The sequence below is a fragment of the Gossypium hirsutum genome, chromosome A12, assembly GCF_007990345.1.
Source record: "Gossypium hirsutum isolate 1008001.06 chromosome A12, Gossypium_hirsutum_v2.1, whole genome shotgun sequence".
Lineage (NCBI taxonomy): Eukaryota > Viridiplantae > Streptophyta > Magnoliopsida > Malvales > Malvaceae > Gossypium > Gossypium hirsutum.
The window spans coordinates 88451310-88469159 of NC_053435.1; the positions used below are offsets into that span (position 1 = coordinate 88451310).

General features: G+C 32.4%; 2 protein-coding genes across 2 annotated transcripts; one reads left to right on the forward strand and one right to left on the reverse strand.

Moving 5' to 3' along the window:
* Positions 1 to 4473: 4473 nt before the first annotated feature.
* Positions 4474 to 7851, reverse strand: LOC107939437 (heme-binding protein 2). The gene is made up of 3 exons (XM_016872767.2): positions 7618 to 7851; positions 6867 to 6901; positions 4474 to 6746 (listed from the first exon to the last, which is right to left on the reverse strand). Exons 1-3 carry the CDS (start codon positions 7820 to 7822, stop codon positions 6249 to 6251), a joined length of 738 nt encoding a protein of 245 aa, XP_016728256.1. The 5' UTR covers positions 7823 to 7851; the 3' UTR covers positions 4474 to 6248.
* A 5599-nt stretch (positions 7852 to 13450) lies between these two features.
* LOC107939436 (uncharacterized) lies at positions 13451 to 15535 on the forward strand. The gene is made up of 4 exons (XM_016872766.1): positions 13451 to 13630; positions 13730 to 14337; positions 14457 to 14581; positions 14985 to 15535. The coding sequence occupies exons 1-4, from the start codon at positions 13451 to 13453 to the stop codon at positions 15533 to 15535; spliced, it is 1464 nt and encodes a 487-aa protein (XP_016728255.1).
* Positions 15536 to 17850: the final 2315 nt, after the last annotated feature.

Here is a 17850-nt window from a genome sequence, read left to right on the forward strand (position 1 = left end):
GGAATTAGGGTATAAATTGGACATAAATTCAGTTATTATTATTTTTCATTAATGTTGTAATTAATAGTGTAAATTATTATTATTTTCGTAGCTAACAAAGAATCCGAAGCATTGGCACGAAAAGGAAAGGAGAAAGTTATCGAGGAGTAATCGCGAAATCTGGGTTTGTATTACTATAATTCAAGTTATTTATTATTAAGTATTAAATTTTGAATTTATCTATTTTATAGTAAGTAAATATTGAGGTAAGTAAATTTTATCGAATTGAATTTAGAAAATTGAATTGAATGAGAAATACGTGTTAGTATTACTAAATTTTGAATTTAATTATTATTAATGGTTGAATTTTAAGTTAATATGCATGGTAACTATTAGTAATAAATTGTATGAAATTAAATTGAATTGTGATTATATGTGAATAATTGAAATGCATATTGAATTGAGAAAGTATATTGAATTATGAATATGTGAATTGAAAATTGATTGAAAAGTGGAAAATGATTGAATTGAAAATGTGAGAAATTGCGGCTGAATTTAATTGAGATTTATATGTGATCTGGAAACTCTATTAACTAGTCGGGCTGAGTCGGATATAGTTGGCATGCCATAGGATTGGAAGTGTTCAGGGATGCTTCGGCCTTGAGTCGATGAGACATTGGGTGTCAATATTTTACTTCGAATAGATTCGATGAGGTATTGGGTACCACTTTACTTCGGCTAGGCCGATGAGACACTCGGTGTCAACTTTGCTTCAAACTATCCGATGAGGCACTGGGTGCCAAATTGGTGTGTTTGGTTGGATCCGTGTATCCACCAAAGTCCGAATCTTTTAATAGGGGTAATTAAAAGAATAGTTAAGTTGAATAAAATGAATCGGTTGAGCCACTGTAAGAAATGTAAAAATAGAACATGAATTGAAAATGTGATTTGAATGTGAGTATGAGAATAGAAAGCATGAATTAATGGTTCATGGAATAGACAATGGCTCAACATGAATGTTTATGATTTCAATTGACGAATAGCTAAATTCAATTGTATGAATATATTAAGAATGACAAATTTATGTTTGAATTGGTTTAGTAAATATTAAAGTTAGACGATTTAATTTACATGATTATTATGTTTATAATTTGAATTATGGTAATACCACTGAGTATAAAATACTCAGCGTACGGTTATTTTCGTGCGCAGGTTAATAGGTATTCAGAGTCTTGGTTCAGCATTCAGGTGATCTAGACTCCAGCGCAAAACTCGGTGATGTATTCTTCTTTTGGCAAAGTGGTATGTACATAGGTGTTAATTTGGTCACTTTAAAATGCTATATAATTTTTGTTGTAAAGAATGGTATTTGGTATTTTGGTATTTAAACTAATGAAATAGTATGAAAATTTATATGATATATTTGGTATAATTAATACTAACATGATCTTTTGATACTTGGTTTAATGAAATGGAAATAGAATTATCATAACATATTTAGTATAGTTGGGAACAAGTTGAAATAGAATGAATGAAGTTTATTTAATTAAATAATATATGCGAATGTTTACTTAGTAAATTACTGAGTTGATGCTGAACTATGTTTAGATGTATTTAAATATGAAATTGTATGGATTGTGATATTGGTTTTGAATTGGTTGCAATTTAAATTTGCAGGGAAGGTTAAATATTTATAAAGGGGTTATATTGAATTTTTTTTTAAAAAAAAGAAGTCAATTAGCAAAAGTTTTATATGAACTTATAATTATATTATAATATGTTCGATAATTATTTAAATATTAATCGTAAATTATTTGATTATCCGGTAATATCTCGTAACTCTATTCTAACGACGATTTAGGGTTAGGGAGTGTTAGATGAAGGATTTAAGATGGTTAATGCATATAATTCAAAACCTCTCTATTAAATTACCGAGGTCCTTTGGCTAGTGGTTGATGGGTGGGGTTGCTTTATGATTGTCGTGGCTCTTTTTTTCTTATGGTTTTGGCTAGTTTCGACGATGGTTTTAACATTGGTTTTTGGGCCTTGCAGCAACATGACCTTTGTAATTGAGGCATGCATGCAGGCGATGGAATGATTGCCTTAGCCCTTGAACATCTTAGTCACAATCTCGCTTTTCTACTCTGGTCACGAAGCCAACGGAGTTTTTGTTGACTAGGGTTAGTTTTTTTATTATTAATATAGTTGGTATTTTATTTGGGGTCAAAGTTTTTTTTGGGGGGGGGGGGGTGGGGGGTTGAGCGACTTTCTTTTACATGTATTATATCTATATTTGTTGATTTTGAGTAAAACAAGAGAAGAGGATAGTTGAGGAGACAAGTGCTCTGAGTAATTTTAGGGTACAAAAATGTTGACTCCTTATTCATATTTTTCTAAGGTATTTATAGGAGATGTTTCCTATTCACTTGTATGATATAGTTAGATAAGCATCTAATCTTATTAAATGCGTAATGGATGATCATAGGCATGTATTATAGGAATCTATTAATGTGAGGTAGTTAAATTTAAATAGATTTCTTATTGTCTTGGAAATGTGATCACATTAATATGGCATTCACCTTTAAGCTCGGGTGATTGGTACCGTTTAAAGTGGGATGAGTGGTCATGCTCAAGAAGTTAATGCAAAATCAACAATGCCTCTTATGCTAATATGTGTCTTCCAAGTCAAGTTTCGGGGCTTTTTGAGCCAATTTCTTTTATATGTACTATATCTATGTTATATTTAATATTTTTGACCGTGTTGATGTCACTCATCAATTGGATCTAACTCAATCGTAAAATTACTAAAAACCCTTTATTTTTTATAAGGTAATTTTATTTTTTTTCATATGAAGTCTAAAAAGATACTTGGAGATGAAAAGATTAATATTATATCCTTAATATTTTAACTTTACCATTTCAACCAATGTCTTAATCAATTAATATATATTAATTTGTAACATAATACTTTCGGCATAATCTAGTTTCCTTTAATGAAATGATAGGATTGTTTTTAGATTTGTTTGACGAGAAATATATACTTATATATAAAAGATAGGCTTTAGGAGCCTCCTTTTATGACAATTCTCCATGATTTTTTAACAATAGTATTTAAATTTCAATTTTGGTGTCTTTATTTTTTAATTATATAAAAATAGTTAAATTTAATTTTAGTTTTTTTTAAATTTGATATTTCACATTTTATACATAATTTAGTACCTTTAATGTTTATAATCTCATTAGTTAGTCTAAAGCTAGCCTAAATATTTTATTTAATTGAAAGGTTATTATAAATTTTAATATTTGTTAATATTATTAAAGTTCTTGCTAAATTAGATTCATTATAATGTCATTTGTCATATAAATATAAATAGGATTTTTTTAAAAAAATTTTATGTCACTTAAATGAATTTTTAAAAAATTCAACAGTCTTAATAATTGAATTTAAATTTTTAAATTCGAAAAATAAAAAAAGTTAACTTTTTTAAATAAAAGTATATAAAATAAATTTACAAAATCAGTATTATTACTTGGAATTTAAAGGATAATAGTAATAATCAATCTATAACCAGAAGTTCCTTTGGGTCTTTGCTACCCTGGCACGTATCTAGGTGTCTTTTTTCTCTTTTCATAGGACAATGGTCAAATATTATTTTTGGTCCCTCTACTATACCTGAAATTAAGACTTAATCTTTATAGAGGAACGTCCTTTACCTTAACACTTGTCTAGGCCTTCTTTTCTTTTGCGTTTCATGGGAAAATGGTCAATTATCACTTTTAGTCTCTCTACTATGCCTAAAATTAAGATATAATTTTTATACTTAAAACTCTACCACAATTTGGACCCTATTTTTATAATATTTTATCCAAATTGTTAATATATATTGTTGACTTAAATTTTTGAAGTGGATTTTTTTAAAAAAAATATTATAATGGCAAAAAATTTATTTTTACATGATAAGATGAAATAAGTTTTTCAAAATTTTTATAAATTGTATAATAATGATAAAATTTCAATTTTGGTCCATGTATTTAATCTCTATATTTCAACTTTTGGACATAATTTGGTACCTCAACTTTTTCAATGTAATTGGTTAGCCCAAAAACTTTATTTTGATTAAAATGATGATGTATCTTTTAAGAGTTGTTACCGTTAAAATTATTTGTTAAATTCATATTCATTGCGATGTGTTTTTTTTTTGCTACATAGTTATTGTGTGAGTATTTAAAAAACAATTTACAAAGTATTACTTTAGCGAATTTAACAAAATAATTTAGTGACATTAACAATTGAATCTAAATTATTAATTTTGCAAAATAGAGGAACTAAATTCTTAAAAGTAGAAATATGAAGACTAATTTCTAAATGTATAAATAGTATAGAGACTTTGGTAATAAGAAACAACTAATCCAACACCGGGAGTTCTTCGGAGCCACTTGGTATGCCATCTGAAAATTGCAGAACCTCTCCAAAATCTTCAAATTCTGGTAAGCTCGCTTTGTCTTACTTTGTCTTACTCAAATTCTCCAAAATCTTCTTCTTCTTCACTTTGTCTTACTTCTCTTTATTTTCCGTTCAACTCCTTTGTTCAGAATATTGCGATTCTTTTGTTCAGAATAGTGGTGCTCATCGATTTAGTTTAGGCAAATATTATTGTTTCTTTTTTTCAAGAGAAAGTGTTAATGGGTCTGGAAAATGGGAATTTAAGAGGGGCTGCCAATGTTAGATGATATAAATAAGGTAACATTTCGTGGAAATTTAAAGTGTCTGATTTACATGGTGTTTTAAACTGTATAATTCATTATCGCAAGGCATTTCTCCTTACGGGGTCTGATTAATCTAGCATATGTTATGGACTGTTAGCGTACATTGATGCTGGAATTTCAGAACTCTACAAAAAGACTTATAAGGTCACTACTTATATATTTAACTATAAACAAGAACATGAAACTAGCATATTAAACCACTTGTAGATATCTTACTTCCTTTTTCCGGAGTATGGGCACCCCCTTACGTATGGAATGACTGAATAGCTTTTCCCACCTTCCTCTGTTACTTGAATTCTTATTTCTCTAAAGAATTTGAGTCTGACAGTTGTGTCTGGCACATCTTTCAACGTATTAATTGAGCATGCTCGTATGTGACACTCACTCCTAGTAACTTAGGTACCAACAATAAATTATTAACTCAAATAGTCAACACATTGTGGGGGTTAGTTTACTAATTCTAGTGCTTTTGTTTACTCCTGCATTTTCATATTTTCTTTAGGACAGGAACCCTTAGATTTTTTCTTGTTTAATCAACTTAAGCTTTACCATCCGTACGGAGAAGGGAAGCAATAAATATTTTGATTTTCTTGGTGGCAGCTTCTTTTCTCCTGTACTTGCAGTGAAGGCTTAGTTTTCCTTTACTGAGTTCTGTTACGAAGTTTCCTTTCGTTTTGGTGAGTGCCTTTTTGAGAATGTTTTGTATATTCACCTTTGGAAATACTGATTTTGGATATTGTTACTAGACTGAGTTTTTCCATGAAGCACATTATTTTGCTTTCCCAGCTCTAAAACCTACATTTTTCCTCTGCTTCCATGTGAAAAATTCAGTCATTCCTTGAACAGCTGAAATCATTCTTCAGGGAAAGGAAGATTCCGTTAGGTGTATACATCTTGATTCTTTGCCTTGATATTATTCCTCTATTTGAGTCCAGCATGCATTCATAATCGTCATCAACTGGTCATCATGTGGCTTGAATTGAATCCAAACTTTTCTGTTCCCTACATAAATTGAAAACTAAACGAGTCTGAGTTGACAAGGTTCTTTCTCTGTGTCAGTCTAGATGAGTTAATAATGAGGAGTCGAGATCAGTCAATATCCGACTATGGTGAGTAGTTCAAAATTTTTGAAGCATTAATGCTTTTTCCTCCTTGGTATATCTCATAACAAGTTCAATTGGTTAGTTGTAATGTTTTTCAAATTTGTAACCTCTGGTGAAATACGAAAGCGTTCCAAGTTCTTCAAACCCTTTATTTTTGGATTAATAAATGCAACAGTGGAACAGGTTTGTTGTATTTAAATTTTTTGTATGCTCACTAGCACTTGACATCCTTTCATGCATTATCAGGAAACGATTGTTCTTTCTTTTTGAGTTCTTTCCCCTTTAGAACAACAGTGCAAATAAGAGTTGTAACATATCCTTTTGGTTAGTAGTAAACGATCTCAATTTTCTTTTATCATCTTTTACATATTATTTTTGCTGCCTTAAGATTAATGAAAGCTAATCGAACCATAACATCACTTCATTTACACGATTCTCATGTTCAAAGGGAGAGTTGTAACCAGCAGCACTGTACAGCAGAAAGCGGCCACTGTGTTGAATGGAGGCTGATGATTTATCCCTACCAGTGCCTTTGAGGCTTTTCTTCAAGGCTGATAGTTGAACAGAGATGTTGGAGTCATCCATGAAACCTCCAAATCTCCTCACAGCTGCATATTTGTGTTGAGGCAACTCCACTGGCTGTGCTTCAGCTGATAGGGGAGGGTTTCTTTGGAATTTTTGGGGCACGTAAAAGTGAACTACATAGGTTGAATTCTGGAGATGTTCTGTCCTTGGATGTATATTAACCAAAACTGGTGCTGTCATATTCATTTTCACTGCTGCATCATTGTTGCCCCGGATGTAAGCAAAGAGCCTAACCATGGAAAACAAATCGGAATTAGAAATAGAATGAGGATGATTAATGTGAAACAACAAATATATATATATCACTTTTTTATGAATTTATACTTCAAACAAAACAAATTCAAAATTATATACATGAAATACTGATGTGATATGGTTAACCAATATTAAGTAGCCCGGTGTTAGATTATTATTATTTAAATACTAATGTACCATTGATCTAACACATAGCGAGTGAGTTCTATTAACTGTTCAAAGAGAAATAGCATTTGGCTGATTATAAATGTTATTAGGAAATAATAGAATTACTAGTGTTCTTACATTTTGAAGCCAATTGATACAGCATATGTGTTGTGCGGAAGCGTTTAAAAGAGTAAAATTATTGTACTAAAAAATCACACTAAGTTCAATTCCCAGGAAAGAGAGGTGGATCGCAAGGATCGCTTAAGTACCAGGTCTTTCCTAGCCAGAATATCCCTCAATCGTAATTTAATAGCACAATAAATCACTACAATCACACACACAATTCATGCAGAATAATACAATAAAGAACACAAGAATTTAACGAGGTTCAGCAAATTTTGCCTACGTCCTCGGGCACTACCAAATATATTTCACTCCAAAATACAAGTGAGAATTTACAAAGAGAGAGAGAGAAAACAATGCCTTAAGTAGAGAATGGCAAGTTTGAGATACAGAATGAGAGATGGTTATGCCTATTTATAGTTGAGGTTCAGGGATCAACTTGCAAAGTCACTTTACAATTAGGGACCATATATTGCAAATATCTCATATTTTATTATGCCAATATCTCGATACCCATATCTTTGACTTTCCAATATTTGATACCCATATCTTTGACTTTCCAATATTTGATACCCATATCTTTGACTTTCTATTATTTGATACCCATATCTTTGATTTTCCATAAATATGGATAATTCCCAATAATATGTGTAGGAGCTAGAGGAGATGGGGGGAGTAGCCACCCACATAGCCTTTGAATAACTTCTAATCTCGAATTCAGGATGGCTATGAATAAGTGTGTATGGAGCACATTCAAGGTGGCCACAGTTGAGCGGCTTCTCATACCCTTTCCCCTCTATTTGCTCTACTACTGACGCACTTAACACCAACAACACAAACCCAAACTTCTTCATTTGTCCCATACCTCCAATTTTGGATATCTATTTCTTCATGAAATATATCGCTTCCCACTCACAATCGATATATGAACATATATATATAGAGAGAGAGAGAGAGAGGAGGGCATGCAAAGCTACTTGTGGTTTATATTTGTTAGCTTTCATCTTTATTCTAGTGGCTACACGAATGGCAACGTTGCATGCAACTTGTTATTTTGAGCACTTGGCATTTTTCCTTTTGTCAAAGATACCACTTTTCATAATGCTTGTGGGCGGTTTCTTTTGACTATAACATGTTCATGTACATATTAGATCCTCTCAATATGTTTTGTGGAGTTTGATCTTATAGAAGATGAGAAGTTTTTCTTTTAAACTTCTCATTTGATTGCAACATAAACCATCGATATGTTTTGTACAACTTTTCTTTTTCTTTTCCTTTTTCGTGAAGTATGAGCCCAAGAGCGAAGCCAGAAAATTTTTTTAGGGGGGCCGGATAAAATTTTAATTTTTTTATAGTTTATATTTTTATAATTTGTAAAGGATTAAATTGAATTTTTATAATTTTAGGGGGGCAAAGTGCAATTTTACCTTTACTAATATAAAATTTTTAAAAAAATTCAAGGGCCTAAAATAAAATTTTCCATTTTAGGGGGGGTCGGGCCCATGCCAGCCCCCTCTGGCTACGCCCCTGCATGAGCTCATCATCTAATAGAAGCTTTTGTATTTCTATCAAACCAAATACGACAGGTAACAATAAATTTTCAATTCTCAAATCTATATAATTATATATGCCATCATATATACGTGATCTTAAAAAAAACAATCCTAAATAGCATATTTAACACAATGACAAGTGGATAGTATCTTTAATTGATACATTAACATTTTATGTCTTGAACTAATATAGACCCCATAATTTAAATGAAAGTTATTATTTATAACTATAAATGTTATAAATAAATTCTTTTAATTATTACCCGATGTTAAAACTATACAAAATTCTTCCCAAAACGGTTGATAATTTTATGATATTATTAAAAAAACCATGACACAAAATACATATACAAAATAAGTAAACATACCATTATATAATTAGTTTAGTACCTACACATAGCATTAAATATACATGATCACAATCATGGTGCAAACATTCCTAAATATCAAAACTTCAAAATGAACCTAAAGATCAACTCAAGACATTAGGTACATAACAAACCTATATAAACTTTGATGAGTCGAAAGCTGAATTTTGGATGTTGCTAATCACCTTGAAACTTGGGATCTACGTTATCTACACATGGAAATAAACAATCCTACACTAAGCAATAGGGCTTAGTGGTGCTAACACGAGTTAACACAATTACCAAATGGAAGCAAGATACTGAATACAATTAACATGTAATTTATAACTATTGCAATACAGCGATCATTCATGTCTCATGCCTTATGTTGGTGCTTTGATACATGTTAGAACAAGGTACTTACTAACATTTGCTTTTATTTAACATAATATCTCAATCATATGAGTTACATAGTATCCCATAGGAACATATTCATCTTTTCATTTCATAATCAAATCTAGTGATTTTTTTTATATCCATATCGGCCCTTAGGGCTTGTATAACCAAATCACATGATCTTTCGTATTTCATCTCTATCTCTTATTACTTTAACATCAATATGCAATTGCATATTTCAATAACCAATGTCAATAAGTTAAATACATGTTTTCATAATCCTTATTAAGTGGGCACAGACTTAAGACTTATACATGGATCATCCTACCATCACACCAATATATTCAGCATCCAATGCCTCATCGGTACGTCAAAAGTATAGCATGCATTCCGTGCCTCATCAATATAAATCAAAGTATATAAATGTGTCTAGCACCTTATTGGAACGTTTGAAGTATAATATACGCTCCATGCCTCATTGGTATAAACTGAAGTAAAATCCCGTACCCTAATCCTATGGCATACCAACTATACCCAACTCTACCCGAGATCTCTAATAGGGTATCCAATACTCCTAAACATATATGTTTCACATATTATGAATCTTGACATAGTAAGTTCATATCACATAAATTTGCAAACAAATCATATATACATACCTCATATACCATAATTCACCACGACACAAACACACCAATCAAGAGACAATATCAAACATTACTTTTTTTAAATTGGTACTTAATAGTCCATATATGTATTGAACCAAAATCATGAAAGTACAAATCGAGATAGCTACTTGTCTACAGCCTTCACCTTTCCTTTATCATGAGATGGTCCGACGTCGTCTTTAGCTATGTACAATAATTCAATTGTAGAAATAAAATTAATTTCCACTCAATCACATGAAAAGCACATAATTATGCATAAATTTTATTTGATTCATTTTAGTCCCTATATCCAATATGCTCATATTTTTCAATATTTAACATTGAATCAAAATCTAATTTCATATTCTTTCATTAGGGACCTTGTACATTTAATCTATAACATAATTTCCTAACATTTTTTTTTATTCAATTTAGTCCCTAATGTTATAAGTAGACTATATAGCTAAATTGAATTCCTATTCAATTCCAACATTTTCTCTACTTTTCAACTTAATCTTAACATAACTCATACTTATTAATCAACAATTCTTAACATATTCAAGCTTGATTTCACCAAAAACCTACTATTGTGACTTAACATATACTAAACAATTTGAAAATCTAAAACTTGGGTATGATAAACTAAGGTTAAATAATCAAAATTTTATAGAAATCATGAAATAAAAATCCAATTACCTTGCTTAATTTTGGACCAAAATATAAAAGAAAAAAAAAGGGAAAATCCTTCTTTCTTTCAACTAGGACGACACATTGGGAGAGAAGAATAAATGCTTTCTTCTCTCTCTGTAACGACTCAAATTTTAAGGTCATCGAAAAATTGAAATTTTGGGTTATAATTTTCGCAAAATAAATTTGTAAATATTTATTAGAAATATTTACGAAGCTAGTAGTGTAGTTAATTAGACTTTGGTTAAGTGAATTAGCTTGAATTAAGGTTAATTTAATGAAAGGACTGAATTGAATATAGTGTAAAAGTTTAATTGTAGAATAGAGAAAATTCAAGGGATTAAATTAGCAATTAGGCCATAAGGTGACAAATGTATGTTAAAAATAAATAAATTGTGTAAAAATATAAATGGTACACATGTAATAAACATGTGTATTTACTTATATTATAAGAAAATAATAATAATGATTAAAGTATATTATAATAATATAATATAATAAAGTAATTAAATAAAATAAAAGAATGAATGAAAAATGAAACATAGCAGGGAAAGAAAGAAAGAAAAAGAAAAGGAAAATTTAGGGTTTTGGAGTTCCAAGCTTGATTGGTAAGTCAATTTGATCTATTTTCTTGTAATTTTGATGTCTATGGAATCCTAGGAAAGAATACTACTTGAGTTATGTTGGAATTTAGAAAGTTATTAAATTTTTAGATGTTGATTAAGTTGAATAAATGGAAGAATTAAGTGTTAATTTGATGGAAATTCAAGTTAGAAGTGGGAGAAGGATTAAATTGTGAAAGAAAATATAGGTCTTGCAATAATAGGGATTAAATTGAGAAGATGTTATAATTAGTGTTTTATGTTGAAATTTAAGAGTTGGGATAGCTTAAAATGATAATTGAATGAAAATATAGGGTTTATTTTGAACAAAAGACTGGTTATGGTGGAAGGACTAAATTGAAATTTTAGTAAAAGTTACATGGAAATTAAAGAATGTGTTGTTAAATAATATATATTGATAATTTTAAATGTTAAATTTTATGTAGCCAACGTAGCACTGGAAACATCATCGAAAAAGGGAAAGGAGAAAGTGAACGAGGATATCGAGTAAATTCGAGAAATTCGGATTGTTTTTCTATAAACTATGCTTAATGTTTTAATACAATGTAATTGTTATTTTTTTTAGTTAGAATGTATGTGAATAATATGATGGGAACTGTTATTACAATTGTATTGGAATTGAATTACATGTGAATTATTATGGAAAAATATTGAAATGAAGTAAAATTAAATTAAGAATGGAAATTTGAAAATTGGAAGTTGACTGAAAACCCTATTAACAATGTCAGGCTATTCGATATAGTTGGCATGCCATAGGATCAGTGGAGTTAGGGATATTCCGACTCTGTGTCGATGAGACACTTTATGTGTCGCCAGACTGTGACTGTTCCAGATTCGTTTCGAAGAGGTACTCTGTACCTAACTATGACTGTGACTGTTTCGGATTTGTTCTGAAAAGGTACTATGTGTACCATTACTGATATTGTTACCCTTATGGTGTATTTCGGCTTCAGCCGATGAAACACTGTATTATATCCCTGGTGTGTAGGTTGGATTTGGATCCACGTATCCGTTCAGGTCCGAGTTATATTAATAGGGGTAATTGAAAGTACTAAAGACAAAGATTGACTGCTATTGATTATGTGCCTGTGACTGTGACGGTTATACAAGTATTGAAAGATATTGAATGATATGAAAAGTATAAAAAGAATTGCTTAAATGCATTTAAGAGTTATAAGTTAAAGGTAAGTGATGAAGCTAATAAGATTATGAAGTAAAAAGTTATGTTACAAAGTATATACATAGCTTATTATTAATGATTTAAGTACTAGTTTATAGAAATACCGTTGAGTGCATACTCAGCGTACGGTTTGTTTCCGTGCGCAGGCTAGGTACGAAAGAAAGCTAAGGACTCAGCATCCAAGCTAATCCCAGACTCAAAGTGATGAATACTTTCTTTTTGTAAAATAGCATGTACCTAGGTTGTTAAGGTGTTATTTTGTATATGATAGCGTATAAACATGAAAGTTGTTGAAGCATAGTATGAAATATGCATATTTTGGAAGTTAAACTTTAATGAGTTTGACTAGTATGATAATGTGTATAATTTTGATATAAATTGTGGTACATAATTCTTAAGAGGTATTGAATGAATGAATGAATATTTGCTAAGTTTGAATAGCATAATGAATGATATTTGATTTAAGAACTATTAGTAAATGTTTGGGCATGAAATAGATGTGTTTAGCATGTGAAAATAGCTTTAAAATGGTCAAAAATCATGTTTTCACACGGCCAAGTCACATGGGCGTGTACCCAGGCCGTGTGAAAAAGTCAGACTCTGCCCATGGCCTGGCCCCACGGCCATGTTCCAGGCCACACGGCCATGCCCCAGGCCACACGAGCGTGTACCCCTATCTCCAAGGAAAAATTTCTAAAGTTGCCAGTTTAGTCCCGAATCACTTTTAAAACATATATTGGGCCCCATAGGCCTATATTAGGGACTTTATGATGAAATTTGATGAATATTGATCTGGAATGTAAAGTGTATGATTGGGTTTTGTATAAATGTTAATGTATAAGTCCGGTAATATCTCGTAGCCCTATTCCAGTGACAGCGTGAGTTAGAAGGTGTTACATTTAATGGTATCAGAGCTAACTGGGTTTAGCTAATTCTAGGATTAAGTCGAGCATGAAATAGAGTCTAGAGGTACATGTCATTATTATGTTAACTTTGAGTCGGAATTGGATGCTGATTTATATACTGATAAATTAATTATGTTTTATAGTGAATAAAAGATGTCTGACGAAAGTATCGAGGGTACCGATCAAGAAATGTACAGTAGAGATGAACCATATGATGTAAATGAATCTGAATCTGCAACCCCAAGTGTAAATCCGGTAGGTAACCAACCACCGAATACTGGAAGGGATAATACAAAAGTATTTAGAATGATTGCCGAAGCTCTTAAAAGAGTGGTAAGAAGTATGCCTGCTACTACTTCTACCCCTGTTACCCGAAGAGCCCAAATTAAGGAACTGTGAAAGTATGGAGCTATAAAATTTTGGGGATCAAAGGGAACTGATTCAACAACAGCTGAAAATTGGTTAGAGACTACCAAGAGAATTTTAAAGCAATTAGAATGCACACCCCAGGAAAGTTTGGTATGTATTGTTTCTCTGTTACAAGAGAAGGCTTATATATGGTGGGAATCAGTGATTCAGAATATACCAGAAGAACAGGTAAACTGGGAATTCTTTCAACGAGAATTTCAGAAAAATTATTTGGGAGAGACATATATGGAAGACCAGAAGCAGGTGTTTTTGATGCTTAAACAGAGAGATATGTCCGCAGTGGATTATGAACGGGAATTTTTGAGACGAAGCAGATATGCAACTGAATTTGTAACAACTGAAGCTCACAGATGCAAGCGATTTTTAAGAGGACTGCGAGATGAATTTCAACTGCAATTGATGCCTCTATGGATTACAGAGTTTGCAGATCTAGTAGAAAGAGCTAAAATAATTGAGCAAGTACTGGGGAAGAGTAAAAAGTCTGAAACTGTCCGTTCAGCTGAAAAACGTCCTGGAACTGCTAGTTCAAATCAGCAATTCAAACGATCGAGGGAATCTCGCAGTGGTGGAAGATTTAGTTCAAGATCAGAAAGAGGAATAGACAAAATACTGTATCTACTAGTAGTTTCAGAAGGCCAGCTCAGAATACTGAAATTCCAGAATATGAGTATTGTGGAAACAGACATAGAGAAGGATGTAGAAGGTTAACTGGGGGTTGTTTCCGATGTAGATCCACTGATCATTTTGTTAAGGATTGCCCAAAGATTGGTAAGGCAGCACCAATAGTATCACAAAGATCTAAATCTGCTTCTAGAGGCCTAAGATCTGGCCGAAGTGGTCCAGTTGCTAGAGGAGGTACTAGAAGAACTAGTGAAAATGCTACCTAACAATCCGAAGTAAGAACTCCAGCCCGAGCATATGTTGTAAGAACTCGAGACGAGGGGGATGCTCATGATGTTGTGACAGGTATATTCTTATTACATTCAAAACCCGTAAATGCTTTAATAGATCCCGGATCGTCGCATTCCTATGTTAATACAAAACGATCGTCGCATTCCTATATTAATACAAAACTAGTTGAGATAGGAAATTTAAAATCTGAATTGTCTAGAATAATGATAGAAGTGTCTAGTCCATTAGCGCAAACTGTGTTAGTAAATCAAATATGTCGAAGATTTCTGTTAATGATTCAATGTTGATCTGTTGATTATGCCATTCGACGATTTTGACATTATACTGGGTATGGACTGGTTGTCAGAACATGAAGTAATTTTGGACTGTTATAAAAAGAAATTTACTATTCAAAATGAAGATGGAAAACGGATTGAAGTAAATGGTATAAGGACTAGTGGTTTAGCTCGAATCATTTCTGCAGTTAAAGCTAGCAAGCTTCTTTACCAAGGATGTGCTGCTTTCTTAGCATATGTTATTAACTCCGATTCAGTAGAGAGTCAGTGCAGTAAAATTAGGACTATATGTGAATTTCCTGATGTATTTCCTAAAGAATTGCCTGAATTACCTCCTGATCGTGAAGTTGAATTTGCAATTGAAGTATACCCGGGTACAGATCCAGTGTCAATACCTCCATATCGAATGTCACCTACTGAGTTGAAGGAGTTAAAGGTACAACTACAAGACTTATTAGACCGAGGGTTTATACGACCTAGTACGTCACCGTGGGGAGCTCTAGTGTTATTCGTTAAAAAGAAAGATGGTTCGATGCGGTTGTGTATTGATTACCAACAGTTGAACAAGGTGACTGTTAAGAATAAATGCCTGTTACCTCGCATTGATGATTTATTTGATTAATTAAAAGGAGCTTCTGTATTTTCAAAAATTGATTTGAGATCGGGATATTATCAGCTGAAGGTAAAGGAGAGTGATGTACTGAAGACAGTATTCCGTACACGGTATGGACATTATGAATTTTTGGTGATGCCATTTGGGTTAACAAATGCTCTGTCTGCTTTTATGGATCTTATGAATCGGATTTTTCAACCGTATTTGGATCAGTTCGTAGTGGTTTTTATTAATGACATCTTGGTATACTCGAAGTCTGAATCTGAACATGAACAGCATCTCCGAATTGTTTTGCAAATATTGCGAGAGAAACAATTATATGGGAAATTGAGTAAGTGTGAATTTTGGTTAATGGAGGTTGTATTCCTTGGTCATATAGTATCAGCAGATGGGATAAGAGTAGATCCAAAGAAAATTGAAGACATACTTTAGTGGAAAGTTCCCAGAAATATGTCAAAGGTACATAGTTTCCTTGGTTTGGCCGAATATTATCGAAGGTTTGTGAATGGATTTTCAAAAATAGTTTTATCGATGACAAAATTACTGCAAAAGAATGTTTTGTTTGTTTGGAGTGAGTAGTGTCAGAAAAGTTTTGAAATGTTAAAGCAAATGTTGACAGAGGCACCAGTATTGACTTTGCCAGAGTCGGGAAAAGATTTCGTTGTGTACAGTGATTCTTCTTTAAATGGTCTCGGGTGTGTACTGATGCAAAACGGAAAGGTAATTGCTTATGCTTCGCGACAATTGAAACCCCATGAATGTAATTATCCGACTCATGATTTGGAATTAGCAGCGGTGATTTTTGCTCTAAAGATTTAGAGACATTATCTATATGGTGAGAAATGTTATATCTACACTGATCATAAAAGTCTCAAGCATCTTCTGACACAGAAAGAATTGAATTTGAGACAGCGTCGGTGGATAGAACTTTTAAAAGATTATGATTGTGTTATTGACTATCATCCGGATAAAGCTAATGTGGTAGCTGACGCATTAAGTAGGAAGGCTAAAACTGAGTTGAGAGCAATGTTTGCACAACTCAGTATTGTTGATGATGGAAGAATTTGGGCTGAATTGAGAGTAAAACCAGTAATGTTTGATCAAATCAGAACAGCATAGTTAGAAGATAAAAAGTTAATGAAGAAGAGGGAGACAGTACAAAACGGTACAACAGAGAATTTTAGCATTGATGAGCATGATTGTTTGAGATATCAGAATCGACTTTGTATTCCAACTACTTTAGAGTTGAAAGAGTTAATACTTCGAGAAGCACATGATAGTTCTTTTGCATTACATCCTGGAGGAACGAAGATGTATCGTGATTTATGGGAACTGTATTGGTGGCCAGGTATGAAGAAAGATATAGTGGAATACGTGGCTAAATGTTTGACTTGTCAACGGGTAAATGCAGAACATCAAGTTCCAACAGGGTTGCTTCAGCCTATTAATATTCCTGAATGGAAATGGGATTACATCACGATGGACTTTGTAACCGGGTTACCATTGTCAACAAGTAAGAAAAATGCTATTTGGGTGATTGTTGATCGGCTTATAAATTCAGCCCATTTTATAGCAGTCAGAACAGACTGGTCACTTCAAAGGTTAGCAAAAACTTATATCCGGGAAATTGTAAGGTTACATGGTATTCCTGTATCGATAATTTTTGACCGGGATCCACGATTTACATTGAGGTTCTAGAAACAGTTGCATGAGTCTCTCGGTACTCGACTTCATTTTAGTACAACTTTTCATCCACAGACTGATGGACAGTCAGAACGAGTTATTCAGATTTTAGAAGACATGCTCCGAGCTTGTATCATAGGTTTTAAATTAGGTTGGGAACGTTATTTACCGTTAGCTGAGTTTGTGTATAACAATAGTTTCCAATCAAGTATTCAAATGGCACCGTATGAAGCTTTGTATGGTCAGAGATGTCGATCACCAGTGTGTTGGACGGAATTGAATGAAAGAAAAGTGATTGGTCCAGAGTTGATCCAAGAAACAGGAAATATTGTTAAAAAGATTTGAGAAAGATTGAAGGCAGCTTTTGATAGGCAGAAATCATATGCAGATCTGAAACGACGGGACATTGAGTACTCAGTTGGAGACAAAGTGTTTCTTAAAGTTTCTCTTTGGAAGAAAATTTTGAGATTTGGTCGAAAAGGTAAATTGAGTCCGCGATACATTGGACTGTATAAGGTTATAGAAAGAATTGGACCGGTGGCATATCGTTTAGCTCAACCTCCTGAATTTCAAAAAATTCATGATGTTTTCCATGTTTCTATGTTAAGAAGATACCGATCAGACCCATCCCATGTGATTTC

What these genes read in the sequence shown, in the direction of transcription:
- LOC107939437 (XM_016872767.2), bottom strand. Translation starts at nt 7,822, where the DNA reads ATGGGACAAATGAAGAAGTTTGGGTTTGTGTTGTTGGTGTTAAGTGCG. An exon ending in TACTCCCCCCATCTCCTCTA is followed by an intron (nt 6,902 to 7,617) that starts GCTCCTACACAT and finishes CTCTTTGAACAG; the next exon opens with TTAATAGAACTCACTCGCTA. An exon ending in CGCTATGTGTTAGATCAATG is followed by an intron (nt 6,747 to 6,866) that starts GTACATTAGTAT and finishes GTATAAATTCAT; the next exon opens with AAAAAAGTGATATATATATA.
- LOC107939436 (XM_016872766.1), top strand. Translation starts at nt 13,451, where the DNA reads ATGTCTGACGAAAGTATCGAGGGTACCGATCAAGAAATGTACAGTAGA. An exon ending in CCGAAGCTCTTAAAAGAGTG is followed by an intron (nt 13,631 to 13,729) that starts GTAAGAAGTATG and finishes TGGGGATCAAAG; the next exon opens with GGAACTGATTCAACAACAGC. An exon ending in AGAGGAATAGACAAAATACT is followed by an intron (nt 14,338 to 14,456) that starts GTATCTACTAGT and finishes TTTCCGATGTAG; the next exon opens with ATCCACTGATCATTTTGTTA.